This window comes from Geotrypetes seraphini, chromosome 1 (genome assembly GCF_902459505.1).
Source record: "Geotrypetes seraphini chromosome 1, aGeoSer1.1, whole genome shotgun sequence".
Classification (NCBI taxonomy): Eukaryota; Metazoa; Chordata; class Amphibia; order Gymnophiona; family Dermophiidae; genus Geotrypetes; species Geotrypetes seraphini.
Genome location: NC_047084.1, coordinates 195,295,936 through 195,309,003, shown reverse-complemented (window position 1 = coordinate 195,309,003; position 13,068 = coordinate 195,295,936). Strand labels below are relative to the sequence as shown.

Genomic DNA, 13,068 nt, shown 5'->3' with positions numbered 1-13,068 from the left:
AGCATTATATTGCTTCCCTCCCACAGGCATTCCTGTGTCAGCCCTTAGGGCAACGTGTCCGTGCACTCTTTGCAAGGGTGGAGGCATTTAATACATCAGTATTGGCGCTGCATAAGGCCCTTCTCTTATTTGAACGCGGTAAGGATTTGCAACATGTGAATTGGGATTGGGCAGTAGAACTTAATACGACACTTGGTGGGATATTTTGACCAACTTTCAAGGGTTCCCCAGGTTAATTGGGAGTGCGATACTGCAGGAGTGCTATGCTCAGGTGCTGTAGAAAGCCTATTTTACCTAGGTGCAACTACATAAAATAGGTGGAATTGGATCTCCAATTTATCCTAAATGTGGTCGGGAACCCAATACCTTCTCCAACTCTTTTTGGGACTGTTGGCGCGTTCTGATGTTTTGGTCTGCTTTAGTGAGATATTTGCAGATGCTTATGGGGTATAATATTATGGGTACAGTAGAGAAGCTGGTGTTGGACATGTTGGGGGTTTGTGGGGGCTACCCAAGGGAGGGATTATGCTATGTCGTAGGTGTATCTTCTGGCTCATAAATGTATCTTGCTGTCTTGGGTCTCTTCAGAACCTCCATCTGTTTGGCAATGGAGGGCTCATATTCTCTGCTTCTTGTTGTTAGGTATTTTTGCTTCTTTTGTTCTGATGTGTGTTAACAAAGCTTGCACAAAAATAGGGAGGAATGGATGAAAGTATAGTACAAAAATTCAAAAATATCACTCCAAAACAAAAGCACCACACAAGCCAAGAAAGCTAGCTTCAACTCTAGTGCAGGGAGCAATTTTGGATTTTTCAGCTCCAGGCTGTGCAACCCCATGGATTAAATACTATTTTTACTGAATCCTGTCAGCAGTTAATCATGTCATCATTTTAGTTTTATCTTGTCTGCAGTATTTCTCTAGTATGCTCTCTTTTGTGTATCAGCTGTTTTTAGCTCATGTGATTTCAATCATTCTGTTTTGTGAATGAGCTGACATGATCTGCCCGGATTGGCTGGTTCGTGTTCAGCTGACCTGTCACGTGATCATTCTCCTGACAGGGCTGGACATAGTTATAAGCCCCACAACAGTGCTTTGAAAGTTGTGGTTGAAAGCAGCAGTTAGGATCTGTGTACTGTAAGTAGTTGAATGAGCTCTTGCTCTTTTTCAACTTTCAGCAGGTGAGTAATTTCATTTCCCTTTTGGGTTTGTGTTTTCTGTTATAGGATAGCCTGGATTTGGAGCTAAGGCCCTGAAGCAGTGGTTACCGGCCACAAAATGATCATCGGCCTGGCCTGTTTGTGTTCAGTGGTTTTTACCATTAATCATTCTCGGCTATTTTTTGCTCCCACCTGCTAACTTTTGACTTGTGCGAAAGTTTTTTGCCTATGATGCTTTGGTGGAAGAGTGTGGGTACACCTCTCCGTTTGTCTGAGGCTTTTCTTTCGCTTAAGTAATAAGCTAGCTTTCTTGGCTTGTGTGGTGCTTTTGTTTTGGAGTGATATTTTTAACAATGCTTACTACACTTTGTTGTTTCTGGTTTATACTTGTCCTCAATAAAAAACGATTGATCGTAAAGATGGACAAGAAGAAGTCTGTAGTGTGGTAAGTTACTTTGGCTTGACCCACTTGCCAGCACCTCTTCCCCCCAAGAGATGCCATTAATGCATGATCCTTCTGACTAAAACACCAATATTCTGTAGCATTGCACATAAGAGAACCCCCCCCCCAAAAAAAAAAAAAATTAGTTCAATCTCCATTTCTAGGACTTCCTCAGGTCACACTCAAAACCCCTTCTAGAGTCTATCATGTGGCATGATGTGCCCTGCTGACAAGTTAAAATATGAAGTTAACTTATCCTTGAAATATAGTAGCAAACAACTTTGCTTTGTAATTAAATTTGCCTGGCAAAAAGCATACAAAAAATATAATGCTATACCCTTCTTCAAGGCCAGTACAATGGTACTAAGTGCCCTAAGCAAATGTTTAGCCTTGTGTCTCTTCAATTAACTATTAGGCTCCTAGATTCTTCCCATCTCCCCTTTCCAATATTTTGTTAAACATAGAAACATAACAGCAGATAAAGGTCAAATGACCCATCTAGTCTGCCCATCCACAGTAACCATTATCTCTTTCTCTCTCCGAGAGATCCCAATGCCCATCCTAGGCCCTCTTGAATTCAGACACAGTCTCTGTTTCCACCACCTCTTCCAGGAGACTGTTCCACGCATCTACCACCCTTTCCGTAAAAAAGTATTTCCTCAGATTACTCCGCAACCTATCACCTCTCAACTTCATCCTATGCCCTCTCATTGCAGAGTTTACTTTCAAATGAAAGAGATTCAACTCATGCACATTTATATTATGTAGGTATTTAAACGTCTCTTATCATATCTCCCCTCTCCCGCCTTTCCACCAAAGTATACAGATTGAAATCTTTAAGTCTGTCCCCATATGCCTTATCACGAAGACCACACACCATTTTAGTAGCCTTCCTCTGGACCAACTCCATACTTTTTATATCTTTTTGAAGGTGCGGCCTCCAGAACTGTACACAATATTCTAAATGAGGTCTCACTAGAATCTTATACAGAGGCATCAACATCTCCTTTTTCCTACTGGCCATACCTCTCCTTATGCAACCTAGCATCCTTCTAGCTTTCGTCGTCACATTTTCAACCTGTTTGGCTACCTTACGATCATCACATACAATCACATCCAAGTCCCGCTCTTCCGTCAGGCACACAAGTTCTTCACCCCCTAAATTGTACTGTTTCCTCGGGTTTTTGCAGCCCAAATGCATGACCTTGCATTTCTTAGCATTAAATTTTTGCTGCCAAATTTCAGACCATTCTTCAAGCTTTGTCAGGTCTTTCTTCATGTTATTCACACCATCCAGCGTGTCTACTCTATTGCAGATTTTGGTATCATCCGCAAAGAGGCAAATCTTACCCGACAACCTTTCAGAAATATAATTTATAAAAATGTTAAAAAGAGCAGGCCTAAAAACAGAACCTTGAGGCACACACTGGTAGCATCCCTTTCCTCAGAGTGATCTCCACTGATCACTACCCTCTGTTGCCTTCCACTCAACCAGTTCCTGACCCAGCCTGTCACTTTGGGACCCATCTCAAGGGCACTCAGTGTATTTATTAAACATCTGTGTGGAACACTGTCAAAGGCTTTGCTAAAATCTAAATACACCATATCTAGTGCACATCCTCTATCCAATTCTCTGGTCATGCAGTCAAAGAAATTGATCAGATTTGTCTGACAAGACCTTCCTCTAGTGAACCCATGTTGGCTCCGGTCCTGTAATCCACAGGATTCCAGAAACTTCACCATTCTCTGTTTTAAAAGCGTTTCCATTAATTTGCTTACCACAGAAGTCAGACTTACCGGCCTGTAATTCCCTACTTCTTCCCTACTTCCATTTTTGTGGAGAGGGACCACACCCACCCTTCTCCAGTACCACTCCCGACTCTTAGAGACTCATTGAAAAGGTCAGTCAGCAGAGCTACCAGAACTTCCCTAAGTTCCTTCAACATGCTCGGATGTACACCATCCAGCCCCATCGCTTTGTCTACCTTTATTTTAGCTAGCTCCTCACGAACACAACCCTCTGAAAATTGATCAGGGTCTATTACTCCTCCATCCCTATTCAAGTTTGTCTTCTATGGTCCCGCTCCCGGTGCTTCAGCCGTGAACACAGAACAGAAATATTTGTTAAGCAATTCAGCCTTTTCTTTATCAGCTTCTACTTATTCCTCCCCTTCACAATGCCACTTTTGCATTTCTTCCTATCACTAATATATCTAAAAAAAGTCGTCTCCCTGTTTTATCATGTCAGCTATTTTTTCTTCCATTTGCATCTTTGCTTTCCTGACTACACGACCAGCCTCTCTTAACTTTCCCAGATATTTTTGCCTGTCTTCCTCTTTCTGCAATCTTTTGTAGTTTATGAAAGCTAACCTCTTATTCCTTACCTTCTCAGCTACTCCTTTTGAGAACCAAAGTGGCCTTCTTTTCATCTTAGTTTTACTTACTTTTACTTTGTTGCCCTTACAATTGCTCTTTTCAATTTTGCCCACTACATCTCCAAACCTTCCAGACGTTCCCACCCACACAATTTCTTGACATAAACCCCATCCGAACAAAGTTAGTTTTTTAAAGTCTAAAACCTTTGCTTTTGAATGAGCCCTCTCTATACCCATCTTAATATTAAACCGTACCATGCAGTGATCACTGGATGCCAGATGATCAGCCACTGTAACATCAGAAATACTTTCCCCATTTGTAAGCACTAAGGGCTCCTTTTACTAAGATGCGTTAGGGCATTAACGCGCGGAATAGCGCGCGCTCCAATGCCGTGCGCGCTAGACGCTAACACCAGCATTGAGCTGGCGTTAGTTCTAGCCGCATAACGTGGGGTTAGCGCGCACTAATCTGCTTCGTGCGCTAAAAACGCTAGCGCACCTTAGTAAAAGGAGCAAGTACAGTATGACTCCATTCTGGGTTCCATTACCAACTGCTGAACAGTTCTCCTTGTAGAGAATCCAGAATCTCCCTACTTCTAGAAGACCCCACAATAGGGATACCCCAATCAACATCCGGCATGTTAAAATCACCTATTAGCAAGACTTCTCCTTTTTTAGATATATTCTGAATGTCTACTATTAAATCTTTATCTACTCCTTCCATCTGTGAAGGAGGCCTGTATATCACACCAATGTAAATATATTCACCATTCCCTCTTTCCAAATTGATCCACAGTGCCTCTTCCTTGCCCTGCAGGTCCTGCAACTGTGTGGCTTTAATATGATCTTTAACATATAATGCTACTCCCCCTCCTTTTCTTCCTACCCTGTCTTTCCTAAACAGATTATAGCCCGGTATAACTACATCCCAGTCATGGTTCTCCGTGAACCACGTCTCCGTGATCGCCACTATATCCAACTCATCTTCCATCACAGCTTCTAGATCCAGAATCTTGTTTCCCATACTTCGAGCATTAGTATAAATTGCTTTCCAGACATTGCCCCCTTTTCCCATCCGTGTAGAGGCATTCAGTGATTTACTTACCTGAGGGCTTATACTCACCCGGGAGCTTTGATCACTCTGCCCCATCACTTCTAGTTTAAAGTCTTCTTCAGTGGATTAGCCAGCCTGCCGGAAAAGACACTTCTTCCCTTCTTTGATAGATGCACACCATCCCTACTCATCAGCTCTTGGAAAATCATCCCATGGACCAGGTAGCCCAAACGCTCTCAACGACACCATCCACGTAGCCACACATTCATCTCCAGGATGCGAGCTTCTCTGCCCTGGCCTTTACCTTCAACAGGGAGGATGGACGAGAATGCCACCTGCGCACCTGACTGCTTCACCTTCTCTCCCAGAGCCACAAAGTCACTTTTGACATATTTGCAGTATGACGCCCCAATTTCTAAAACAATCTTGCAAAAATACAGATAAATGTGAAAGTACACATTGATAGTTCTTTAAGATTGTGTTGCTGTTTTGCTTCACTGAAGCTATTTACTGCCCCCAGAAGCTGCTGCTGCCCTAAACCACCACTTAATCTGCCCAGTGATTAATCCAGCTCTGCACGTGAAGGATAATATTAGAAATTAACGAGTCAGCTATGCTGGTGATTTTTTAAATCACCCACAAGCAATCTGCTCTGACTCCTAATTTAAAATGTTTCAGGTTTGTTTTGTGTTGCTTACAAACTGTATTTTAAACATAACCTTAAATGGAATACTTACTTATAGTAAAACCACAGTTCTGTATATGTTGTCACAAGGTAAACTCTTTGTCCATCTTCTTTTTTATCCCTTTCCAGTGCAAATACATGCACATCCTTTACAAAAGCAAAAAGGAACATCAGTGGATTTTTCACTCAACCATGACAGCAACATTTTCAATATGTTAAAGCATATGATATGAATTTATTCCAAGTATTGAAATAGTTATAGAAGTCTCTTGCCATAGCAAATATGTTACTAAAATTAAACAAATAAAGCTTCATATCAGCTGAAGTCTTCCCCACCCACCATCTGTCATTCTTATGCAGCATTTATCAGAGAAGGATGATCTTACTATAGCAAACCAGCTTCATTATAAAATGTGTTGGTTTCCTGTAATAGAGGAAGATTTAACCCAGAGAAGCAAAACATTTCATTGAAATGGACAGATTGTGTTTTAACAATATATAGTGGAACCTTGGTTTACAAGCATAATTCGTTCCAGAAGCATGCTCGTAAACCAAAATACCAGTATATCAAAGCGAGTTTCCCCATAGGAAATAATGAAAACTCGCTTTGGTACGTTTCCCCCCCCCCCGAGGCCATCGGCACTGCTCTCCCCACTCGCAAAGGTCCCCCCCCCCACGCGAACCGGCACCCCCCGCCTGACCAACTTGAACTCACCCCCCCGTCTGGCACCAGCACAAGAACCGGCATCGCTCCCCCCCCGCTCACAAAGGCCCCTCCCGCTCAAATCATCATTACCCCCCCCCCCCGCGAGAACAGGCACCCCCCGCCTGACCAACTTTAACTCACCCCCCCTACTGGCACCAGCACATAGCCCACAGGACGTGCCAGTGCCGCTTGATTATCTTCTTCCTGCCTCTGCCGGCTTTGAGCATGCATCTGCGCATGCTCAAGCCCTTCTAATTCTCCCTCTCGCCGAGATCATTGGGGGTATCCTCAAGGTTGTGAAAGCATTTCCAAATGCATACTCTTTTGTCTGTTGAGAAATGCCTTGTCCTTCAAACATGAAGCTCTTCCCCTCATCCACTTTCCCCTTTCTAGCCTGAGCCTGGATTCGGCGAGAGGGAGAATTAGAAGGGCTTGAGCATGCGCAGATGCATGCTCAAAGCCGGCAGAGGCAGGAAGATCTTCAAGCGGCACTGGAACGTCCTGTGGGCTGTGTGCCGGTGCCAGTAGGGGGGGTGAGTTAAAGTTGGTCAGGCGGGGGGTGCCTGTTCTCGCGGGGGAGGGGGGTGCCAATTCGAGCAGGGGGGGGCCTTTGCAAGCGGGGGGGGGGGGGGGAGTGATACCGGTTCTCGTGCCGGTGCCAGACGGGGGGGAGGGGGGGTGAGTTTAAAGTTGGTTGGGCGGGGGGTGCCGATTCGAGCGGGATGGGGAGCGATGCCGGTTCTCGGGGTGGGTGATCGCAAATCGAGTCAACACTCGGTTTGCGAGACAAGTTTTGCAAGAATGCTTTGCTCGTCTTGCAAAATACTCGCAAACCGGGTTACTTGCAAACCGAGGTTTGACTGTACTTGGAAATGACATAGATTGGGGGAGGGGACATTTCCCTATCCCAGTACTGCAGCTCATGGGATGGTGATAAAGGCTAGTGCATAATTCTTATAACATATGTAGACAGAAGTCATAGGGAAGGCCACTGGTTTAACAACATACTTATGTGCATCCAGCCCAAACATGCTATCAGATGCTATTACAATGACACCAAGGCCCATGTAAGCACAACCCCCAACCCCACTGCCCTACAACAATAGTCTCCTCTAGCTGAGATTAAAATAAATGGAAGCAGACCAGAAGCAATACTGATAGCCTCTAGCAGCTCATTTTCCTCTTGGGCTGCCCCATCCTGGGGTCATGCCCCCCCTCCCACTTCAGTAGATTGTCCTGTGCTTGCACACTCTCAAGGCCCCTCCTTTGAGGTAGGTATCATTTCCATCATCTTCTGTGGACCACCCGACGTTCTCTATTTCTGTGGATAACACTCTCTTCCTCCCTTTCTTGTCAGGCCATTGCTGAATTGGGAAGGAATTGCCAAATAGTTATTAAACCAGCTGATAAGGGAGGTGGTATTGCCATCTTGGATCGTGAAAAATATGTCAATGAAATACAGAGACAAGTTGAAGATCTAGAATTCTAAACTCCCCTTGACTCTGACCCGATCAATGAATTAATGGAAGAAATCAAACATTTGGTAGATACAACACATGCTGCAGGAATTCTCACACAGAAAAAAAACCCATTTCTTATCAACAAAAAACCAGTAATCCCAACCATCTACATCCTTTCAAAAATTCACAAATCCCTAGAGAATCCCCCAGCAAATGACTCAATATTAGAACCATTATCAGACTTTGTGGACCACTTTATACGTCCATTCATTCCAGAGATTTAATCATATGTGCATAATTCACATCTGTGAATTTGCACGTTTTTAGGCTTGTCTAGATTTTTGTCCATATCTATCATAAATACATCTTGGTACGTTTCCAATATTCGTCTATTTACGACTTTCACCATTTTTCTTCTTACTACTTGTGTTTGACTTTCTCATGATTTCCAAATTCACATATTCATATTTAGTATCATATATTAAATATTCACATCTCCTTCACATGGACACCACTAGCACTCTACCTGTATGTGGTTATGCCTCTTCACCAATCACATGCAGACAAGTACATCCAAGTGCCTCCTGAATCATTGGAATCACCAGCTGACATACAATTTCAGAACGGAGAGACCTCCTTGGTACATACCACTGAATACAGACTTTCAAATACTGACAAGATTGTTGATACAAACATATATGCACTGTCATCAGCAATTTAAATTGAACCCTATCAACAATAATTAACCATTCAATAATTAACCATTGCAACTTCTTGTAAAAAGGAATATGTTCATATTTGTCAAATCCAACGATCAAACGAACAGCAGAATTTTGAGTAAAGATCATATTAATGAAGCAGGCAGCTCTGCATAAATCATACTACAATCAATTCCACTCAAAATTAGGTTCTGAAGAACTTTACAGAAATCTGATTGTAAAAGCACTGGCTTCAATTTACTCAGAAGCCATAATTTAAACAACAAGCTCTTAATATCTGAACACACCTGCCTGTAAAATGATATACTGTATCAGAGTCCAAAATAACTCCCAAATATTTTACACAAGATGATACAATTATAAACCCAGCCCTCCATGTGTTTTTCTCTGGCCCTCGGAAACTTGGAAATTCATGTGGTGCTTATAGCAAGATTCCTACTTCCCCACCATGACTCAGATCTCTGTAAGTTTGAGCCGAGCAGTGCCGAAGTTTGGATTGGTCTTGCAGTTTCAATTCTTGTGAGACCCAAAACCATGAGACCAATCTGAACAAGTACCATGCAGCTCAAACTTGCAGAGAGCCGAATCACAGTGGGAAAGCAGAAAGTCCATTGTTTGTTCTGCAGCTGAAGCCAAGTGAGGGGAAAGAGACTGGGTAAAACCCGGGGGAGTACATGAGAGAGAGCTAAGTAGACTGGATGAAAGCTGCGAATAGATGAGAGAGAGACTGACTAGGAGGGGTGAGACACTGTTGTATTTTGCCACTATTTGATGAAGCATAAGGCAAAATACAACGGTGCGTGTTTTGGTCCTCTGAATGCAACAAAATATAAAATGGGGCTCCTGACAGAAAAATGTTGGACAAGCCTGATCTAAATACTGCAATACCTTACCTCTTTACAGCTTTTGGCAAAGTTAAAAGCTTGAATTTGACGATGGAAGAGCCTCCATATAGAAGATGGGTGCTGTGAATTGGATAACCTTGGTTGATAAACTGAGCAAAGCGGTTTTCTTTCATACTGCAGTGCTAATTCTTCAACCTGTTTCAGCTTGACTTCCCATTTTCTTTTCCTTTGTTCTAAAACAAACAAATGAACATTTCTTTGGAAATTATCTGAAATGTTCTAAACTTACCATGCCTTTAACGAAATGAACCAGTTCTAACCAGTTTAGTGTTGAAGTATTTTAGCTTGCAATACACATAATGGCTCTGCACCATCTTTTCCGTGCTTCATAGCATCCTCCGATAATAGTATGTAAATGTAGTAAATCAAGGTCATTAATATTAAAATGAGCACTCCAGGCGATGCCCAAACATTGCCTGGCAATGCAAAAAATGAAGCGCTAACCTTTAACACTCCAAAATTACCAGCAGGTCTGGAGGTGCTAGTAGTGTGTTAAAAGCACATCTTGGGCATGTGTGAAAAGCATGTCTCATGCATTTGCATCAAAAGTGTACACCAGCAGGTCTGGGCTGCAGATTGCATGAGAGATGGACATGGAAAATACATTTATCATACTTGATAGGGTAGGGTGTCCATATACGTTTGTGTTAAAAGTGTGTCTCACGTGCATTTGTTAAAAGCATATGCCAGCAGGTCTGGGGCTGCTGACTGCATGAGAGGTGGAAATTTAAAAAAACAAAACAAAAAACAGGGCCAGCATATATGTTCCACAGAAGCAGTGTAGAAAAAAGCATTTGCATGGTTTGCTGTTAGTTCTCCTCCTGTGGAATAGACAGATGCTGGTATATGACGTATACGACATTCATTGGTGGTTACTTGCTTTACAGCAAGAAAAAAACTGAAAACTATTTTGTGATTCTTTTTGCGCTGTAAAATTTAAAAGCCCTTGAATTACATGCGTTAGTAATCCACGTGTGCTTTGTGCTACAGCATTTGTGACGTGTGCCCATGATGTGCTACAATAAAGCAGGCCTATGATTGATGCTAATGCATGCCTAAGACACAGCATTTCCTGGCGCATGCACACATTTATGTAACAATAAAAATTGTTTTCCCATTAGTGCAGGCCTCTTTCCGTGAACAGTTCTGCGCATGGGTCAAGTCACTTTTTTCAATGACTGATCAGATGGAATTTCCATGGACCTCTGCAGAGCTCATTTGTAGGCAAAGTTTTTGTATGTTAAGAGTAAATAGGAAAATGTACTTGTAATAAGAAACTTATTTTTCTGTTAAAAATAACACTGAACAGTCACATAACCAGGATGGGATGGCCACTACAAAGATTAGGAAGGATGAAAGAGATAATAATACTTGGCTTGCTAGAAGTTGTGCAGACCACAGGTCAGTCACAGCTTCTGTCTAAGAATGAGGCCCACATTGCAAATAATGAAGATGGTTGATGTGCTTGAACTGATTTTTCCACCCCATTTGAACTATTTTTGCACACACTTTTGAACAAACATTTTAACAATTGTTGAATCCTTCCAGTCACAGACTTTCCAGAGAGAGGATGACCAAGGAGCGAGGTTCATTCTTGTCATGGAGAAATTACCCCTGAAAGACCTGGCTGTGCGACAGGTGCCTCAGCTCAGATTTTCATTGAAACCTCATATAGGCCAATAGGCAAATATCACAGCACAACAAGGAACTACATAATTTTCAGCATCAGGACCTTCTCCTCTTCAGCTGGGCTCATCTGATACCAGACTCACTGTCTTTAATTGCAACAGAATTTTATGAGACGGAACAATAAAGGTTCATAGCTTGTTTTTGTTTTTCTTGCAACTAAAAACTTATTTCATTATTGTTTTAGGAGTTTATTATTTTCCTTCAGTATCTATATAAAGTACTGTCCCGCGTATATTATTGGGATTATGGTATGTGTAAACTGCTTTAGTTGTACCGCAAGGGACAGCACTGGAACTCATATCGAGAATTTTTATGCAGGATATTCATCATGATCGGATTAGAGCCAATTTTCTCATCCAGCTGGCCCAGTTAGTTCTCAAGCATAATTATTTCAAATTTGACTAAGATTATTTCAAACGCACGGTGTTGCAATAGGCACCTCTGCCGCCCCCAGCATTGCCAACCTATATGTCTCTTTCTTTGAAGAACAACACTTGTATCCGTCACCCTGGTATAGGTACATTAAGGTCTGGCTCAGATTCATTGATAATGTGTTCTGTATTTGGACTGGTCCTACAGAATTACTACCATTCTTTCTTGAGTGGTTGAATTCTCAAGATTCCAATTTGAGATTTACCACGACCACTGATTTGAACCAGGTCTCTTTTTTAGATGTCTTGGTTAACAAGGAGGGACCAGTACTAACTACCACTGTATACAGAAAACCCGTTGAGGTCAACAACTACCTCAGTTATATGACTGAAACAATCTATTCTGATCAGCCAGTTCCTCAGGATTCGTAGACCTTGTTCTAGCATTGACAAATTCAAGACTCAGGCTCGTATATTGTACAATCGGTTCAAATCATGGGGGTATCCCCAGCAGGTCTTACATGCATATACCAGGGCGCTATATGCCAATAGAGATTTATTGTTACAAAAGTCTAATTCTCCAGATGATATTAAAACCATCTGTGTATTGACATTTTCAGATCAGGCAGCTAAAATTGCCCAGATCATCAGACGCCATTGGCACGTGTTACAATTACATTCTACATTTAAAGATCTTCCCTGTATTGCTTACTCTCAAACCAAGAACATGGCTAATCATGTAGTCCACTCTACTTTTTCTTTTGATTCCTGAACTAGGACTCAAAAAGGAAAACAAGCAAGTGCAGTGTAACATGTGATATTTGTGAGATTACCATCGAAGGTGAGGAGTGGGAGCATCCTCGCACCCAAAAAATTTATCCTCTTAAGTTTAACATGGGTTATTTATATTATCACATGCTCATGTCAGTTTTTGTACGTGGAGCGTACTCAAAGAATCATCAGAACACGCCTTATTGAACATAGGAGTAGGATTAACACTCAGTCCATGAGTTCTCCTATAGTTCCCCACTGCGTTCAACACCATCATTCATTTTCTGATCTTCGATGGAATGTTATTGAGCAGGTGACTACAGACTTTGAGGGGGATAAATTAACTCATCTACAGCGGAGAGAACAGTATTGGATCTATGAACGCCAGACAATATGCCCATCGGAGCTCAATGATTTCATCAAGTGTCATCATGCCATTTGATCTGTTTAATTTCTGTATTTGTGACCATTTTTACATGACTGTTTAGTATAATTTATGTAATCTGGATCTTTGAAGTATGGTCTGTAGAGTTTTGAAATTTCTTACTGAATTTTTTCAGGATCGAATTTCGTGTGACATCACACGTTCTGCAGTTTAAAATAATGGAGGCGTTCTGCCTGGTTCAGCACCATTTTCAACTTTGCTTACACCTCGGCGGGTACTCGAGAATTGCTTGTTTCAGCACAGCTGGTTCCTGAGGAAGGGGGTTTTGACCCTTGAAACAGAGCCCCA

At 42.1% G+C, this 13,068-nt stretch overlaps 1 protein-coding gene across 4 annotated transcripts in view; it reads right to left on the bottom strand.

Moving 5' to 3' along the window:
* The window catches only part of PRIMPOL (primase and DNA directed polymerase), a 104,901-nt gene that overhangs the window by 81,958 nt on the left and 9,875 nt on the right, over window positions 1-13,068 (bottom strand). For all 4 annotated transcript variants that reach the window (XM_033943395.1, XM_033943380.1, XM_033943387.1 and 1 more), the window contains exons 3-4: window positions 9,493-9,677; window positions 5,767-5,861 (exon numbers count right to left, since the gene is read on the bottom strand). In XM_033943395.1, the coding sequence (XP_033799286.1) occupies window positions 5,767-5,861; window positions 9,493-9,677 (280 nt within the window). The remainder of the gene's footprint in view (window positions 1-5,766; window positions 5,862-9,492; window positions 9,678-13,068) is intronic.